This window comes from Arachis ipaensis, chromosome B03 (assembly GCF_000816755.2).
Source record: "Arachis ipaensis cultivar K30076 chromosome B03, Araip1.1, whole genome shotgun sequence".
Taxonomy (NCBI): Eukaryota; Viridiplantae; Streptophyta; class Magnoliopsida; order Fabales; family Fabaceae; genus Arachis; species Arachis ipaensis.
This window is the reverse complement of record NC_029787.2, coordinates 47,813,377-47,833,340: the sequence shown is the minus strand read 5'-3', so window position 1 is coordinate 47,833,340 and position 19,964 is coordinate 47,813,377. Positions and strand designations below refer to the sequence as shown.

Genomic DNA, 19,964 nt, shown 5'->3' with positions numbered 1-19,964 from the left:
TAACAGAGGAGGTTTAGTTCCTCTTGACTCAGAGAAAACTAGGGTTCCAAAGTGTGTAAATGCGGAATGAGGAAGTGAGAGAGAAGAACCCGAAAGGTTGAATCTTTTCCCGTTTTATATCTAACATAATTGATTTGAAAATAAAATAAAATAATGACTCCTAAAAGCTCAAAAGATTATGTTTTATTTTAGATGATAATGAAAATAAAATAAAATAAAATAATTATTGACTAAATGTAAACTAATGAAGCTTTTTCGTACAATCCAAATTCTTCCTCAAAGTGGTTCTTATTAGAGGGTGTCTTTCTGTGATACTATGGTTTTATATGCTATTCTCACAAAATCTGAAATTTTTTTTGCATACTTAATGGTAAGGCATATGTTTGATTGCATAAGAAGTTAAAAAGATAAAGCTCTTCCTTCTAGCATGTTCTTAACCTATATTTTTGAATATTTTAATGTTGACTTGTCAAATGAGTCATATGAAAATAGACACTCATATCTAAAAGGAGGTAATTCAGTGAAACAGCAGAAAAAAGGACCTACTCAAACTGAAAAGGTAGTCCTTGATGATGATGATGATGACTATGAGCCTGAGGAATCTCATCCTCCATCTGCCTCAGGGACTTCAGCTTCCATTGGACATAAATCACTTTTGTATCGAGTGGTGAAGGATGTGGTACAGGAATTTGTCTCTCAATCCAACCATCTGATTACCTTAAGCAAAAAGTAGAGAAAACTGGCTGCCAAGTATGAAACTACCTTAGAAAGTCCAGAGACAGGGTAACAGTTCTCATGAAATTCATTAAAAACACCCTTAAGGATGACAATATGGCCTCTGACCCTGAAGAACTTGCTGATTCTGAGAAGGATGGTTTGGATGCTTGAGAAGATCTTTTGTTGATAGTTTCTATTTTTTTGGATAATTGTCTCATGGAATAATTGTAGTTTGATTTAGACTTTATTTTGTTTTGGATGACTGTAATCATTACCAATTGTTTTATTTTGCTCTTGGTTTCATCAGACATATATGAACCTGGAACTCTAACTAAGCTTACTACAGGGATGGTTTGCATTTTGGTTTCTCCCTTGATGACAAAAGGGGGAGTAGTTTGATATAGTTTGATAGAGTAGTTTGATAAAATAGTTTAATTTTGTGAGTTAGAACACGTGATGATATGCTTTGTTTTGTGTTGTCTTTTGGTTTCTTTTTTGATAATATGCTCTATGTGCTCTGTTTTGTGCTGTCTTTTGGCTTTTTTATGTTATGCTCTATTTTTTTCTTGATTTTACATGCTCTGTTTTTTTTAAGTGTCATTTTTGTCTATTTAAACCATCATCAGGCACAAAAACGTATATATAATGTGAAGATTTGTGCTATTTGTATGCTGTGCATAGTTGTGTTCTCTATGCCAATATGTGAACAGGAAATCAAAGAAGAAACACAAAGTCAGGGGGAGCAGTCATTGAAAAAGATAGGGGGAGCACATCAATATTGCTAAATGACATCAAAGGGAAGTACATTATTTTATCTATATCAATTATTTTGATTCTATCCCTTGAAATTATGTTTGTCATCAAGGGAAAGATTGTTGAGATAAGAATACAATTAGTTTAATGATGATGACAAACATTAATTTATTGGGTTAAATACCCAATTGTTTTTTGATATGGCTTTGCTAGTGTTGCAGACCAAAAAAATAAAAATATAGCAACCCAAACAAATTGAAGCAAAGAAAAAGGAGCTGCCCGCATCTTCAATCTAAGCCCAAGTAAAAGTAGCAAAGAAATCAATTCGACTGAATGGTATGTAAAGCCAATCCAAACCCAAGTTGATTCATCCAAGTTGAAACCTTCCAAAGACAATGTTCACATTGCTTGCTTTGGTCAGATTCTTGAAGAAAGAGAGAGAGAGAGAGTTTCTTCTTCCTGGTGCATTCACCAAAGAAGAAATAAAGAGAAAGGTAAATTACAAAAGCAAACGTCTAATCGTCCTAATCAAAGCAAGTTAAGCTAAGTCATAGGATAAAGGTGATTTATTTCCATTTACATACAATATAATTTCTTCACTTCTTATCCACATCTCTGCAATGCCATTTTTGGGATAAATGGAGAAAGTGGTTTCTAATTTCTACTGTTGTGAATCAATGGCTTACAAAGTTACTCGGAGTCAAAGCACATTTTTTATGGTTTGGATTTGGGTTTACCACTGAACAAGTTTTCTTTTGCTGCACTGATGTCTTCGGTCAAGCAAAAAGGACCAGCTTGAAATTCCTTAATTTGGGGGCTAAATAAAAAAAAAGAAGAAGTGAAAAACTAGGGAAGTGTGAAGTCCAAGGAGTTGACTTGAAAAAAACCTAAACAGTGACTCTGCACAAGTTACAAAAGGAAAAATGTTTTTCTGTTTTGAAAAAAAAGTAGAGAGAACCAGAATCTGAGTTTATTTGAGAGCTTTCCTGTGAAGAGTTCAACGTTTTGGACAGTGTTTCTAAGTTAAAGAAATATTCCGCCAAGATGAAGAGCTTCATCAGAGATAGCTACATCCGGTTCAACTTATAGCAGTTGTTATGCATTAATCTCCTTCATGTTTTATAGTTTTGTATTTCAATTTCAATGTATATCTTTCTGTATTTTTTTTTTTTGAGAGGTAAAAGGCTAAAAGAGAGATATTGAGAAAAATTCCAAGAGTGAAAAAGGCTGAGTGAAACACTTGAGAGAGAAGCCAAGAGTGATTTCAGATTCCTTTTGTTTGTATTTTTGTCTTGTGTCTTGTACCTATGAGGTGTCCCTTTCTAAGTTGGGTAAGCACTTAGTGTAAAGAGTTTAGGTATTAGCATAACCAAGTCAAGTTTAGGTAGAAACATGTGTGTCCAGATAGAATTGTGTGAATCCTAAAAATTTGGTGTATGTAATACTTTGACTATAGTGAAAATTTCACTACTGTTGTGGTGGAGACTGGATGTAGGTTGCATTGCACAAGGCAACTGAACCAGGATACATGACTGTGTCAACTTCATCCTTTCATTTGCTGTTTTGTTTTCAGAAATTTATGAGACAAAATGAAATTGTCTCTTAAATTTTCTGCTGCACTGTTCAAATAGAAATTAAAGTTAAAATTGGGTTTAAAGACATAATCTATCAAAGTAAAATAAGGCCATAGATTCAACCCCGCTTCTCTAATCCTTCAGTAACCTTTAGATAGTATTATGCAAAGCATCTACATTAATAAGAAGATCTCAAGGCAAGATACGAAAGATGATGCACCATGATTTCGAGTTCAAAAAAAAAAGTTTTTTCCTCTTTATTATAAATGAAATAGAATCTATTGCACACTAATGAACAGCTGCTGCACATGATGAATGAAGAACGAAGATGGAGAAAGAATCTCCATTCAATGCCAACGACCTCAACATAAATGGTGCAATGGCTAGTTGATGTAAAAGAAAAAATATTACTACATTAAAGAAGAGATATAAAATTCTATATATTAATGAATTATCAATGAAGAAGGCAATTATTTTCGTGCATATTGTAGATTACACAATAGCCTTTGTTTATCTTATTTTTCAGTGTATTTTTTCTTCTTTTTTGTCTAGATTCAAGTTTATTTTGAGAGATACAAAAGGCAACAAGAGTAGTGCATATAGAATCCATTTAACATTTGATTGAGAGTTTTGATTTCGAAAGTATAGTGCGTTATAGTGTACTTGATTTCTCTTAACTAGGTTGGGTTAACACCTAGGTGATTTACTAAACTTGGAATAACTTAGGTAGTTTACAAAAGTGTGAGTCTCTTGGAATTGGTGATTATAATATATCTTAATTATAGTGAAAATTCTACCATTGTTGTGATAGGGACTGCGTAGGTCACATTGCACTTTGTGGCCGAACCAGAATATATCGAGGCATCACTCCTCTTTTTCTTCTATTTTATGCATTTGCTGTCTGCATAATCACGAAACAAAATCGAAAATAATCTCCTAAAATCAGAATTCTGCATAACTTGTTTATTTACGTGTAAAAATGGTTTCTTGATTCCACCCCTTTTCAATTCACTTAAAAATCTTCAAATATGATTAAAAAAAAAACTAAGATAATGGTATTAGCTATGATAAAAAAAAAGATAATAATAGTAATAAGATATGGTCAAAAATAGTATTTATCTTGAAAGTAGAACAATTCTCATTGATGATAGCAATACTTAAGGAGATTTGCCTTTGTTAAAATTTAACTGTGACGGTTTTATTTATTGGTATCATATTCATTCAGGAAGTCAACCAATATGATCAACGTTATTACCGGTTAAAATTTTATATTTTATGACATGATTTTCAAGCTTCTAAAGTTATAAACTTATGTCATTAAAAAAGCTATTAGATTGATTAATATTTTTTGGTAATATTACCAAAATACCGTAGTTGAGTATATTAAATTGTGTAAAAAGAAACTATAATAATTTTTGTTATTTAATATATAATTTATTCTATTGAAAAATAAATTATTATTCTTAGATTGGAATATTTTTTTTTCTATTTTTATATCATTTTATTTGACAATAATTGCCATTAAAAAATGAATGACTACACTATTTTATGATATGATGTACAAAATAATTTTTTATTTTAAAATTAATTCTGGCTAGTGAAAAAAATTCAAAATATTTTCTTACACAAATTTAAATTTAAATTTGAATTCAGAATTGACCTTTTTTAAAATTTTAATAACAAAAATAAAATTAGTTAACTACAAAATATTTAGCATTTAATAATTTTAATCATTTAAATTTTAATTACCAAAAATTGAGTTAGAAATTAGTATAGTATTTATTACAATAATGACTCAAAATATTAAGTCAAGTGAGTAAGATCAACCTAGGTCTATTCTTAAGATCTTAAATTCGAATTAGGTTCATTGTCTTAAAATCCGATGCAGATAAAGTTCACGTGTCCTATATCAAATCGGCTCAAATTGAATTTTCATTATTAGTTAGATATAGTAATAGATACTTGTGTGGGCACAGCGGCGGACCCCTTTTTCCGTCCTTCGCTCCCATTTAAAAAAAAATATCCCCCGTTCGCTCTCCATTTTCATCGCAAGTCCCCCTATTTAATTATCTTCTTAGCGAATGCAGATACCCACGATTATTTATGGATATTCTTTGAAAATTTTTGAAAAAAAATAAAAGAAACTATAATATAATAATAATAAAAGAATCAATTCAATATAATTGAACACAACTCATAATATATTCATTATAAAAAATAACATTTAAAAAAAATCTCCAATATAATAACATAATATAATATTTTAGAACGAGACAATTCAACAAAATCTTTCCAATTTAGAATTAACTATTAACCATAGAAAAAAGACAATTTAGAGTAATTTAGTATTATGAACATTAATTATGTATCGTAAAATAACCTAAAATTATAATGTAATTTATTTTTAAAAAATTAATCAAGCATTATTGTTAATTATGAAATAACCTAAAATTATAATACAAATTTTATTTTAAAGAAACAATCAACCATTAACATCAATAAATAAAAAATTATCATCATAATGTAATTTATTTTTAAAAAATTAATCAAGCATTATTGTTAATTATGAAATAACTTAAAATTATAATGCATTTTATTTTAAAGAAACAATCAACCATTAACATCAATAAATAAAAATTATCGTTAAAATGCTTTGATTAAAAATATGAGGGATTAATTACTATTTATTATTAATAATATATCAATTATATCAAAAAGTAAAAATATAATTATCCGCATTTACATCATTAGAAGAATTAGCATCACAAGTATAATTTTATCATAAAAAAAAAGAGTAAAATTGCATATATATATATATATATATGAATTTAAAAAATAAAGATCGTTAAGTAATTAAGATTTTTTTTTTGAAATAAATAGTAAAAAAGAAATAAATGTTATAAACTATATTCTTTCATAAGTAACCTTTTTAAGTTATAGGTTATGTTTAGGATGGTTTATTTGTATATCATTTAAATTGACGTTGTTTTTATAACGATCATTTATTTTTAATAATTGTTAGAGTTTTTGATGACTTACAATAATTATCTACAAAGAAGAAACATATATATTCTGAAAAAGTTATTAAATAAATTTATTCTTTTTGCCCTATTTTTATATTAAAAAAATTTTTATTCTGTCCTTTTTTAACTATTATCATGTTATTATAATTGGTAAATAATATTAGAAAAAAATCTTTAAAAATAAAAATAACGATGACACTTTGAATAATTAATTCAATAGAATTAAACTTAAAGGGCAAATCACTGAAATAAGCCAAGGGGATAAAAAAATTACACGAATAAACCAAATCAAAAATTGGTTCATGAATCAACCAGTTCACATTAGTTAGAATCATCCTAATTCGAACTTCATCTACATGTAATTCGAATCATACTGATTCGAATTACCTACACACACCCACTAATTCGAATCAACCTGATTCGAATTACACCCAGACTAATTCGAATCAGGGTGATTTGAATTACACACAGACATGTGCACATAGTAATTCGAATTGGGCAGATTCAAATTACTAAATTTAAAAAAATATATTAAAAAAATTTAAAAATATATATTTTTCAAGTAATAATTTAAAAATTAAAAAATATATATTTTATTTCATGCATTAAAAAAAAGCTAACAAAATATTTAATTACGAGGCTTCTTTAAAATATTAATGAGCTATCAATTCAAATTCCATGCAATACTCTGTTGCCCATTTTTAATAGCTCATGAATATTTTTTAATAAATTTTTTTAATAAATTTATTTCAATGGCTTAAAAAATGGCTTAAAAAATATTTGGAGTACTATGAAAATTTGTAATGTTCTAATAACTTAGGTAAATACATGCATGTACTCAAATTTTAAATAAAATACTCTACATAGTCAATAATAATTTAGAAATTAAAGAAAATATTTTATTTCATACAAAATAATTAAAAAATATAAATCTGCCCCGTTCGAATTACTATGTGCACGTGTTTGGGTGTAATTTGAATCACCCTGATTTGAATTAGTGTGGGTGTAATTCGAATCAGGTTGATTCGAATTAGTGGGTGTGTGCGTGTGTAGGTATGATTCGAATTACATGTAGATGAAGTTCAAATTAGGGTGATTCGAAATATATAGAAATGTGAACTGGTTGATTCATGAACCAATTTTTGATTTAGCTTATTCGTGTAATTTTTTTATCTCCTTGGCTTAAATAAGTGATTTGTCCAAACTTAAATGAATAAGATGATTTAATTAATTATACAGATAATAGTATGTTTATAAATATTAATAATAAAAATAGTCTCACTAATGTAAATGACCAATACAATAATTATATGAAAAAATAAATAATTACATAATTGCATAATTTTTAAGATCCTATATGATTGAATTTAATGGACAAATTCAAAAATATCTATACGATAATGTCCTAATATTTTAGCGTACTGTAAATCATACTATAAATTTATATATCATATTATAACATTAAGTCAGCTCCTTAAACACATAACGTACACATGATAAAAGAGAATATTACAAAACAAAATTATAATAAGATTATTTAAAAATACCGTAAAAAAGACACATATCTTTTGTTAATCAAAAGTTAGAAGGAAAAAAATATGTGTCTAATAATAAACAACTAAAATAGACAAAAATATTTAAAAAATATCATCCACGTTCACCAAATATCAACAATCACTGTAAACAAGGCAAACATTGGGGCAAAAAATAAAATTAAGCCAAGGTGGAAAGAAATTACATGAATAAGTCAAACTAAAAATTACTTTACGAATGAGCCAAAACATATTACTATATAATTCAAACTAATTTGGTTCGAACTACAATGACACATAATTCGAACTAAGGTAGCTCGAATAATGATGGAACACGTGATGAATGTAACTCGAACCTACGTGGTTCGAACTAGAATTGAGTATAATTTGAACTAGGAGAGTTCGAATTAGTCAAAGTTTGCCTCGAATAGTAATTCGAACTGGGCTGGTTCGAATTACACAGGTCTCCGCTATATAAGGAGTTCGAATCAGCCTCATTCGAATCACTTTTCCATTCTCATACCCCACCAAATCCCAGAAAAAACGACCCGGATTTGATCCGACAAAGACTCGAACAGAATACTCAGCCGATGGGGGACGATCCGGAAAGGCTATATCGGTTGGACGGAGTTGCTCATATAGCCGGGGTTATCAACGACGAGGTTAGTATATAGAAAACTTTGTGCTAGCGGTTTATCTGAGTTAGTGGTTTTGCATGCGGTTTTAGTGGCGGTTTATGTTAGCAGTTTATCCTAGTCGTATTGCAAGTGGTTTATTTGAGAAGTTTTGCATGCGGTTTAGTTGGTGGTTTAGTTGGTGGTTTATGTTAGTAGTTTTTGTTAGTTGTTTTGCATGCGGTTTTAATTGGTGGTTTATGTTAGTAGTTTTATGTTAGTGGTTTTGTATGCGATTTTGTTGATGGTTTATGTTGGCGGTTTATTTTGGTGGTATTGGAAGTGGTTTATTATGTGATTTTGTGTGTGGTTTATGATAGTGGTTTTGCATGTGGTTTTCGTAAGTGGATTTGTATGCGGTTTATGTTAGCGGTTTGAGCATGTGATTTTGCAACTGGTTTGTTATATTGGTTTTGCATGTAGATTCTGTTAGTGGTTTCCATTAGTGGTTTCTGGTGTTGGTTATTTTTGTCATTGGTTTTCTACGTTGTTCTAATAATGCGGTGCATGTAATGCGCAGCCACAGCGATGCATCAGGAGCATGCAGCGGCAGCAGGGGATGCGACTCGATGAGCGGTATGTTCCGTACTTGCAGATGGCCGGATTATACCATCTTGCGAGGCTGAACGATAGATAGTTCCGGTTAGATGAGCCCCTTGTCAGTGCCTTCGTCGAGCGGTGGCGTCCGGAGACGCACACCTTCCATATGCTGTTCGGAGAGTGCACGATCACACTTCAGGACGTGGCGTACCAGTTGGGGTTGCCAGTGGACGGGTGTTATGTTAGCGGTTGCCTTACAGATTTCCAGATATACATCCAGGGTGGCCGTCCAGCTTGGGTGTGGTTTCAGGAGTTGTTTGGAGTGATTCTTCCTCCGAGCCAGGTTCAGAAGTTCGCAGTAAACTGCACCTGGTTCTAGGAGACTTTTGGAGAGTGCCCTGAGGGAGCCGATGAGGAGACTGTCCGATGCTTTGCTCGTGCCTACATCATGATGTTGTTGGACACTCAGCTGTTTGCCAACACGTCCGGCAACCGCATTCACATCAGATGGCTTCCCTACGTAGCTAGGCTTGAGGAGATGGGGACCTACAGCTGGGGGTCTGCAGCACTGGCATGGTTGTACCGGTGCATGTGCCGAGTGGCGAACAGACATGTGGTCAAGTTAGTGGGCCCACTTTAGCTACTTCAATCCTGGATCTTCTGGCGCATTCCTAGGTTTAGGCCTGCCGGGTATGATATGTGCAGCTGGCCGTTGGCCTCGAGGTACTTTAGTCAAGCTTCTCTATTTCAATTTAACATAGCTAAGTCCATGTATGCTTCTAATGTATTACAAATATCTCACACATTTAATTAGCCATAACATCGATGTGAGATGCAGGTGGTCAGGTTACAACCCTTCCGGTAGCGAGAAGGGTCCTAGAGTGCAGATGTGGAGACTGAGGATAGACATGTTACAGGACAGCGATGTGAGTATACTTCTGACTGAGTTTATTTAGTTAACCAAACTTCATGAATTTGGTGCATGAGTTGGCCTGACAATGTTTAGTTTTTTGTGCAGTTTATCTGGATGCCGTATAGCTTCCCCGAGGTACTGCAGGTTGTGCATCCGGAGGCGTTGGAGCATCGGCATACGGCGTTGTGGCGGTCTGTGACGTCACTGATATACTTTGCCGTCATAGAGTGACATCAGATAGATAGGGTTCTACCGCAGTTCGGCGGAGTCCAGCCCCGTCTGCATCCCGCCCTGAACATCGACTTTCTGATGTCGAAAGATGGCAGAGGCGGTGATCATTGGTTCCCGTAAGCTTTACAGTCATGGCATCTCCATTGGGAGACCCGTGCGGACCACGTGCTCAGGTTCGATGTTGTTGCAGACCCTGGACCGTCACATGAGTTCCTGGAGTGGTGGAGTCAGCATGGAAAGAGGTTCTTGTCTCCAGAGATGTACTTGGGGGATCCGAAAGCCGTTCCTATTCCTGTGGAGGCGTCACAGAGGGGTGCTGGGAGAGTTCCTGACATGGATCGTGTTGACGACGTGCCGGACAGGCGTCTGGTCGAGAGGAGAGCTCGTGTGGGGACACGACGGAGCCAGCATGAATGGAGGTGGCTGGACTAGGCTATGGACGAGGCTGACGGGGGTGGTCGACGTGGAGGTGGACGACGAGGACACGGAGGGAGACGGAGAGGGCGTGCTGCGGCGGACGAGCACGGTGATCATGGTGACGATGATGATGACGATCAGCACGGGCCCGTGGGGGGGGGTTGCTGCAGGGCATGTTGCAATTGCTGGTGTTAGTCCCCATGATGGCGGACATGGAGGCGAGTGGTATGGGTCAGGTATGGGTGACGGGACTGACTCTGGTGATGGTGGACTTGGTTTGGGGCCACTTGGAGATTACTTCGTTGGTGTACCAACCCATGACCAGACCCTTCAGGAGAGTACGCCATGGGTTAGTCTGGGGTCGATGTTTTCAGACTTCCTTGCATCAGATGGGCTTGATGCGGATTTCGGCGGGTCACACTTTCTAGACGAGATTACTGCCATCATGCAGGAGGATGTGGCGGCCCGTAGGCGTGGTCAGAGCTCCGGCACACAGGCACCTTTAGATGTCGATCTGAACGAGCCTCCTACGATGCCTATTGCTGACCATTTTGCATTGGGGGGTATCCCTCCTTCCGCATACACTGCTGCATCACATTCAGTTGCCGGGCTGTCTGCAGCACCCGTCCAGCCTAGGCCACCTGCACAGCCTGCCCCGGATGATGAGGACGATGAGATCGAGGACGAGGAGCCGCTTATCGCAGAGGTCAGAGGACACAGGTACCCCGTCGTTGCTTCACTGGCTTGCATCTGTTTAGATGATTCATGTCTCATGTATGTTGTTTGTTCATGTTCATTGTTGTATGTTAGCCAGGTTTACTTTTGTCGTTGATGTACTCTGACGATCGAACATGTAGGTTGGTTATTTATGTTTCAGTTTGTTATTCCGAATCATGATATTGTACTTTGAAAACGGCTGTTTAGTGATTATTTCAGTGACTACCATAGTTTCCGCATCATGTATCAATTTAATATGTAGATTTATTTATTGTCGTTTGCATTCAACGGACTTTTCATTCAAAACTCCGGAAACAGAACATATTCATTAATTAATGCACAGTACAACGCTTTAATATTAACAAATTCAATGACTTATCAACTACAAGTTCAGAAAGCCGTAACAGTGGAATCTAAATGAGAAAGTTAAATAAACTAAGTACCAAACCTAAGAATACACCTACTCATGGCCCCCTGTGTGCGCTGCTCCTCCGACCTGTGGGCAACTCCGACGTGTGTGTCCGGGTTGACGACAGAGGCCACATTTCTTTGGCCGGTTTGGATCTGCCTCGTCCATATTGGTCCGTATCCTAGTGGACCTCGGACGACCCTCTCTCGCACGCCTCTTGTTAGGATCCGGGATCACAGTCGGCCCGTCATATGGTGGCCAGAAACCCTCCGGAATGAGAGGTGTGAATCCTATCCGATACACACTGAACACCGAACTAAGACGATACACCCGGTGGACGTAAGCGGTCCAGGTAACCCGTGAGTAGGTACAGCACGCCAATGCGTGCGGACACGGGAAATGAAGTGCTTGAAAGTATCCGCAGTCACATGTCTGAGATGCAAGCGATACTCTGTAGCTACCCAATGATAAAGAACCTGTCGGAGTGGTCTCTGCTACGGTGAACTCGGAGTTATCCCTGTCGTACAAAGTCACCGTGAAGCACCTCGCCGTCTTCAAGTTGGCCTCAATACACTTCACCAAGTGCTGACTGAATTCTTGTCCGGTTCCCAGCTGGGCCTCAGCATCTTTCCCCTTGCGAACAAACAGTTCTGCAAGCCTTCCATATGTTGCCTTCACCAGCGAGCACATAGGGAGGTTTCTGACACCCTTGAGGATTGAGTTCACACACTCGGAGATATTCGTCGTCATGTGCCCGAATCTCCGCCCGTCATCACAATGCTGAGTTCACAAGGAATACTCTATCCGGTTCGCCCACTCACACATTGCCGGGTCTTCAGACCGCAGAATATCAAACTAGTAATCAAACTCCACCTCGGTCTTAGCGTACGCCGCATTGACAAGAAGCCTCCGTGAGTCTTTGCCCTTGAAGGTTAGGGCAAAATTTGCCGCTACATGTCGAATGCAGAATGCCTGGTATGCAGATGGAGGTAACCAGCCTCCGTCGGGAGCCTCAAGCGCGGCCTTGATGCCGTTATGCTTGTCCGATATAACCAGCAGACCCGGCTGCGGTGTCACGTGTTGACGCAGGTGGGAGAGAAAGAATGACCAAGACTCAGCATTCTCACCCTCGACTAGTGCGAATGCAACAGGGAGTATGTTGGAGTTTCTGTCCTGTGCAATCGCGACAAGCAACGTTTCCCCATACTTGCCTTACAGATGGGTGCCATCAATACTAACCAGCGGCTTGCAATGACAGAATGCCTCAATACACGGTGGAAACGTCCAGAACAGTCTGTGAAAATAAGCTTGAGACTTGTCCAGCTGTCCACCAACTCGAACAGGGCTCGTCCTAAGGACTGCAACACTACCAGGCATTGTCAACTGGACTCCCAACACCCACCTGGGGAGCTTGTTGTACGACTCATCCTAGTCACCATAGATGAGGGCAATAGCCTTCTGCTTCGCCAACCAGACCCTCCTGTACGTCGGCCTAAACCCAAAGTGTGCGGCCGTGGCATTTAGGAGCACCTTGATGCTGACGGATGCATCAGCCCTAACCATTGGCATAATGAATGCCGATATCACATGATAATCCAAACTCCTGTGGTCGCTGGAGATGGAGGTGGCAAGACAGGTATGAGGTCCATTGTACCGTTTGACCTCCCAAATGCCCTTGCGCTGCCGGAGACTCAGCCGAATCAACCATGTGCACTCATTCCCGAACTCAGAACACTTGCCCACATACCGACGATAGTCAGACTCCACTACCTTATATTGTACCCCTCGGCGGATGTTGTAAGTCTTCACACTTAACAAGGCCTCATCTTTATCCTGAAATTGCTGACCAACCTGGAACTCTGTCAGACCAGCAGTCCCTTCTGCATCTCTAGCTCCAAATCCAGCAGGCTGCCCAGGAACCCCCTCCTGCCTCATGGCATCCAAGTCCAAAGAGGAAAAATGTGGTAGATACTGCTGTGTGCCAGAGCTAGAACCACCTAACACTACAAAACTCTCCTCACTAGCCATCTTACCCCCTCTAATGAGAGCAACTCACGTTTACAACCATATATATATAGTCTGGTGCTCACTAATTCGAACCAACCTAGTTCGAAATATGGTTTGTGTAATTCGAACCAACCTGGTTCGAATTCCTTTGGGAAGCTTCCTTTATATAATTCGAACTCATCTAGTTCGAATTATGTATGTTTTTAGTTCGAACCAAGCTGGTTCAAATTAGTGTGAATTTCGTTAAACAATTCGAGCTGATTAGGTTCGAATTATATATAAATGCAATTCGAACTAAACTGGTTCGAATTGCATAGAGAAGTGCTTTGGTTGATTGATGAAACAATTTTTAATTTGGCGGATTCACATCATTTCTGGCTTCCCTTGGCTAAACAGGATTTTTTATTTCATTATTGATGGAGAGAGTGAGATTTACGAGAATATTAGAGAAAATGGTGTTTAACAAGGGTCTGGGGGCGCGTTCTTTGGGAAGCACAATACGCAAAGTGCGTATTCCCCTACAATACGCAAAACCCGTATTGCGTGCATGGTCGACATGCGTCAAAGAACTGCAAGCCCGTGAATAAGGTGATGTTTGACTGTCTCTCTCTCGTCAATGTACACAAGCTTCCCCAATTCGCAAACATTTTCAGAGACAACCACAGTTTCAAACGTTCCTTTCCTTCTACTCTTTAATACTTCTTCAGTTCTATCCGTCCATGCTTCCTCCTGCAGAAACTTGGTCTTCATTTGCCAAATTTGTTGTTTCTTCAAGTTTTAACAAGTAAGTTATTTAAATATTATTAATATAATTAGTAGATTAACTGTGTGTTTTTTTTATTTGAAATATATGATTTAAATGTATGGGTTTAGTATAATATAGTTTCATTTTATTTTAGCTGGATTGCTTGGAGCTCGCAATTTCATGGCTATAAAAAGTGGACCATCTCGCATATTAGACAGTTAATAGATGATATTCCTGTAGATGGGGTAAGTTTTTTTTATTACATTTGTTAGTTTTATTATTATTGTGCATTGTTTTGTAGTTATGTTTATACGTTTGTTTTGTTATGCGATTTCAGTTTGTGTGGAACCCGTACAGCCATGAACGTATAGGAAACATTGTAGTTCCTAATGAAATCTTGCAACATCGCTTAATGTGGAGTGCAACTGTGCCACTGATATCATTTGAGTGCATTGAATGGCATGCATCAGATAGAGTCAAAAGACAATTTGGTTTACAGCAGGAAGTTCCTAGTCAACCGATGATGCTTGCAGAAGCTCACAACATGGTCCTGACTGGACCAAAGAACAAAGATTGGAGAGATGAGCATTATGCATACATTATGATGTGGACAAACCGTTTGACCTCTGTTCTGGTTGGTGATCCCGTAGTGCACTATGAAGCATCTGAAGCGTATATGCAATGGTATAATGACGAATATAGAGCTCACCTGCGTTTAACTGGTTATGTTCCACAACCACAGCCACAGCCACAGCCACAGCCTCAGCCACAGCCAGAGCCACAGCCTCAGCCACAGCCAGAGCCACAACCACAGCCACAGCCACAACCTATGATGCACCCATACCAGTACCCGTACACACAACCGTACACTGAGCCTGGAGTCTCATTCTTTAGTCAGTTATTCGATGACTCACATTCATTACAGATGCCGCCATATCAAGCATATTATCGACCCGCCATGTCACAGCAGAGGGACACAGCTGAGCAATCTTCAAATCGTCAGTTGTATCGGTGGGCACCTGAAACAGACACGTCGCAATGGGTAAATGAGTTGTTGGACCCTCAACTGCAAGTGCAACAATTTCAGCCGCAACCTCCTGAAATTAACGAGCAGGCTCTGCAGTGTAGTAGACAATCGCCTCAAATTGTTTGTGGTCGGTCATCTGTTGATTCGCAAGTACGACGTCGTAGCCCCTCTCCACGCTCTGGAGCTAGAAGGTCTATTGACTCGATTCAGAGTGATTCGATCCAGAGTGTCGCCAGAGGGATTGGGTTTAGTAATGCTGTTGATTTTCCTCAGGTGCAGGCACCCATGGCTGAGGATGATAACGTTGGTGAGGATGATAGTGATAGTGACAGCGATGGTGATGACGATGCAGGTAATAATATACTATTGTATTCATTACTATGGTATATTAGTGTATGATTGTGATATATTTTTATATTCGTTATTGGGATATATTAGTGTTTTCTTGTGATATATTTATTATTGTGATATATTTATTATTGTGATTTTTTATGTCATATAGGTGGTGCGGTAGGTGCGGATATGGCGGATACTCCAGATATTCATGGTAAAGGGTATAATCTGAGGATTGAGCCAACACGTAGAAGTGCAAGTAGATATACCCCTTCCACAATCAAGAAGGCGGTTAAGAAATGTACTAAATTTGTGAAAAAGACATTTAGCAAATAATTGTTATTTATCTTTTAATTTAAGACCGCAATTGTAATTGTTATGAATTTTATAAATTCACATCAAATTCGAACACACAGGGATTTCATAAAGTAGTATTTAATACAATTGATGTAGTATTTAAATCCAATTCCTAATGAAGGAAAAACCAAATGCACTAAGACATAGGTGCAGATCCACCAGCACTAGGCCCTGCACGATGGGGGCATCTACTTCGACTGTGGCCTTCGCCTCCACAAAGCCTGCAATGCCTAGGACCACGCATATCACGCATACCCATTTCATTCAAGAAGCGGGTTATTTTGGGACGCCCTTTGGAAACCCGCTTTAAGTGCGGATTAGGTATGTGTCTTGGTCCTTGATACACCGGCCATGTTGCTGGATTTCCTAATGGCTTAAACCGTGCTCTATACACCTTTCTTATCTCATCCATCCTATAGACCTCATGAACGTATTGTTGCCAATCAAGTCGTTGGTTCGCACAACACGCAAAGACATGGCGACATGGGATTCGATCTGTCTGAAACTCACCACAATCACAATACCGTTGACGGAGATTCACCGCATACTCGATACCAATGGGCATCTCACGTACCTCAAAGATCTCATTTTGCCTGTCAAATAGGTTAACCTGGATGTTTCCTGCTGCTTGCTGATTTGATTGCAGTTTGTTGCTAGCATATTCAGAAAATACATGTCCTGCATTCCTTCGAACCTCAGCCTCAGCCCTCTTCCTAGTGAACAACTCATTTAGCCTATAAAAAGTTGCCTTCACAAGTGACGTGATAGGAAGATTTCGAGCTCCCTTTAGTACTCCGTTGATGCACTCCACTAGGTTTGTGGTCATATGACCCCAACGGTATCCACTATCAAATGCCAAAGCAAATTGCTGTCGTGGGATTCGATCAAGCCATCGCGTGTAAGCCTCACCACGTTCACGCAATCTTGCATACTGCACATTAAATTCATGCACAGTCCTACAATAGCCTGTAAATAACCAACAAAACAAAATCAATAAAATGGATGCTATATGCCTTGTAAAAACAAATACGCCTTAGTTTCACAATAATCTACGTACCCATATTGACTATCAGCTTCTGTAAATACGGTGCCTTGAAATTCCTCAAAAAGTTGGATGCTATGTGCCTAACACAAAACATTCGGATAGCTCTTGGAGGTTCCCATGATCCATTACTACGAGCTATTGCTGAGGTAATAGAGTCGTGACGATCAAAGATAAGCCCAACACCATCTCGAGTCACCACATGTGTGCGTAAATGAGTAAGAAAGAAGTGCCATGCATCAGAAGTCTCACCCTCAACAACGGCAAATGCAAGAGGCACAATATTGCCATTGCCATCCTGAGAAACTGCAACTAGTAGAGCTCCTTTATATTTTCCGTACAGATGTGTCCCATCCACCTGTACGATTGGCTTGCAGCTCCTAAATGCTCTGATGCAAGGATAAAAGCTCCAAAATACCCGCGTCAGTATCCTTACATCATGGACTACCTCATCCCCTTGGTATGCTGGTGCAGTTTCAATCTCGACTGCTCCACTGATATCATTTGAGTGCATTGAATGGCATGCATCAGATAGGGTCAAAAGACAATTTGGTTTACAGCAGGAAGTTCCTAGTCAACCGATGATGCTTGCAGAAGCTCACAACATGGTCCTGACTGGACCAAAGAACAAAGATTGGAGAGATGAGCATTATGCATACATTATGATGTGGACAAACCGTTTGACCTCTGTTCTGGTTGGTGATCCCGTAGTGCACTATGAAGCATCTGAAGCGTATATGCAATGGTATAATGACGAATATGGAGCTCACCTGCGTTTAACTGGTTATGTTCCACAGCCACAGCCACACCCACAGCCTCAGCCACAGCCACACCCACAGCCACAGCCACAGCCTCAGCCACAGCCAGAGCCACAGCCTCAGCCACAGCCAGAGCCACAGCCTCAGCCACAGCCAGAGCCACAGCCTCAGCCACAGCCAGAGCCACAACCTCAGCCACAGCCACAACCTATGATGCACCCATACCAGTACCCGTACACACAACCGTACACTGAGCCTGGAGTCTCATTCTTTAGTCAGTTATTCGATGACTCACATTCATTACAGATGCCGCCATATCAAGCATATTATCGACCCGCCATGTCACAGCAGAGGGACACAGCTGAGCAATCTTCAAATCGTCAATTGTATCGGTGGGCACCTAAAACAGACACGTCGCAATGGGTAAATGAGTTGTTGGACCCTCAACTGCAAGTGCAACAATTTCAGCCGCAACCTCCTGAAATTAACGAGCAGGCTCCGCAGTGTAGTAGACAATCGCCTCAAATTGTTTGTGGTCGGTCATCTGTTGATTCGCAAGTACGACGTCGTAGCCCCTCTCCACGCTCTGGAGCTAGAAGGTCTATTGACTCGATTCAGAGTGATTCGATCCAGAGTGTCGCCAGAGGGATTGGGTTTAGTAATGCTGTTGATTTTCCTCAGGTGCAGGCACCCATGGCTGAGGATGATAATGTTGGCGAGGATGATAGTGATAGTGACAGCGATGGTGATGACGATGCAGGTAATAATATACTATTGTATTCATTACTATGGACTAAATGCTCCTAAATCCACCTGTACGATTGGCTTGCAGCTCCTAAATGCTCTGATGCAAGGATAAAAGCTCCAAAATACCCGCGTCAGTATCCTTACATCATGGACTACCTCATCCCCTTGGTATGCTGGTGCAGTTTCAATCTCGACTGCTGCTGATGGATCTTTTTGTACCATTGCTTCAAACCACGACGGCAAAGCTTCATAAGAAGCTTCCCAACCACCAAAAAGGTTTGCAATTGCCTTTTGCTTCGCGAGCCATGCTTTGCGGTAACTCGTCGTATAATTGAATTTTGACTGCACTTCAGCAATTATTGATTTCACTTTCAAAGATGGATCAGCTTCAACCAATGACTTTATCACCTCTGAAATCATGTCTGAATTTAGCTTGGCATGATCTTGAGAAATTCTAGTTCTAGTGCATGTGTGACTACCATTGTATCGCCTTACAACCCAACACCTCTCTCCATTTTTATACTCTTACATTCTCAAAAAAATAAAACACTCTCACACTCAATCAACCTAATACCGTTCCTCCTTTTATAGTTCTTCAATTATAATTTTTTATTTACGAAAATACAATACGCAATTTGTGGATTAACAATACGCAATTTGTGTTTTTGCAATTCACAGTCTGTGGATTGACAATACGCAGTCTGTGTATTGACAATACGCAGACTGTGTATTGTCCCTTAAATATTATAAAATTACAATCCGCCCTTTGCGTATTGTCCTCAAGACTGTGACAGGCAGATTCTGCTCCTGACAATTCGCAGAGTGCGAATTGTCCCGCTGCCAATAGTTTTGCAAAACACCCTCACTTCCAATATTGAGGCATTACACCAGGGAGCTTGTTGTACGACTCATCCTAGTCACCATAGATGAGGGCAATAGCCTTCTGCTTCGCCAACCAGACCCTCCTGTACGTCGGCCTAAACCCAAAGTGTGCGGCCGTGGCATTTAGGAGCACCTTGATGCTGACGGATGCATCAGCCCTAACCATTGGCATAATGAATGCCGATATCACATGATAATCCAAACTCCTGTGGTCACTGGAGATGGAGGTGGCAAGACAGGTATGAGGTCCATTGTACCGTTTGACCTCCCAAATGCCCTTGCGCTGCCGGAGACTCAGCCGAATCAACCATGTGCACTCATTCCCGAACTCAGAACACTTGCCCACATACCGACGATAGTCAGACTCCACTACCTTATACTGTACCCCTCGGCGGATGTTGTAAGTCTTCACACTTAACAAGGCCTCATCTTTATCCTGAAATTGCTGACCAACCTGGAACTCTGTCAGACCAGCAGTCCCTTCCGCATCTCTAGCTCCAAATCCAGCAGGCTGCCCAGGAACCCCCTCCTGCCTCATGGCATCCAAGTCCAAAGAGGAAAAATGT

The 19,964-nt window shown here is 38.9% G+C and overlaps 2 protein-coding genes across 2 annotated transcripts; one reads left to right on the top strand and one right to left on the bottom strand.

Moving 5' to 3' along the window:
• LOC107633110 lies at positions 16,106-17,525 on the bottom strand. The gene is made up of 2 exons (XM_016336744.1): positions 17,027-17,525; positions 16,106-16,935 (listed from the first exon to the last, which is right to left on the bottom strand). Exons 1-2 carry the CDS (start codon positions 17,523-17,525, stop codon positions 16,106-16,108), a joined length of 1,329 nt encoding a protein of 442 aa, XP_016192230.1.
• Positions 17,593-18,769, top strand: LOC107633111 (pinin-like). Its single transcript, XM_016336746.1, has 2 exons — positions 17,593-18,529; positions 18,699-18,769. Exons 1-2 carry the CDS (start codon positions 17,593-17,595, stop codon positions 18,767-18,769), a joined length of 1,008 nt encoding a protein of 335 aa, XP_016192232.1.

Coding starts and splice junctions, on each gene's coding strand:
- LOC107633110 (XM_016336744.1), bottom strand. CDS start 17,525: ATGCACTCAAATGATATCAGTGGAGCAGTCGAGATTGAAACTGCACCA. Junction 16,936..17,026: donor GAAGCTGATAGTCAATATGG/GTACGTAGATTA, acceptor GGTTATTTACAG/GCTATTGTAGGACTGTGCAT.
- LOC107633111 (XM_016336746.1), top strand. CDS start 17,593: ATGATGCTTGCAGAAGCTCACAACATGGTCCTGACTGGACCAAAGAAC. Junction 18,530..18,698: donor CGATGGTGATGACGATGCAG/GTAATAATATAC, acceptor ATGCTGGTGCAG/TTTCAATCTCGACTGCTGCT.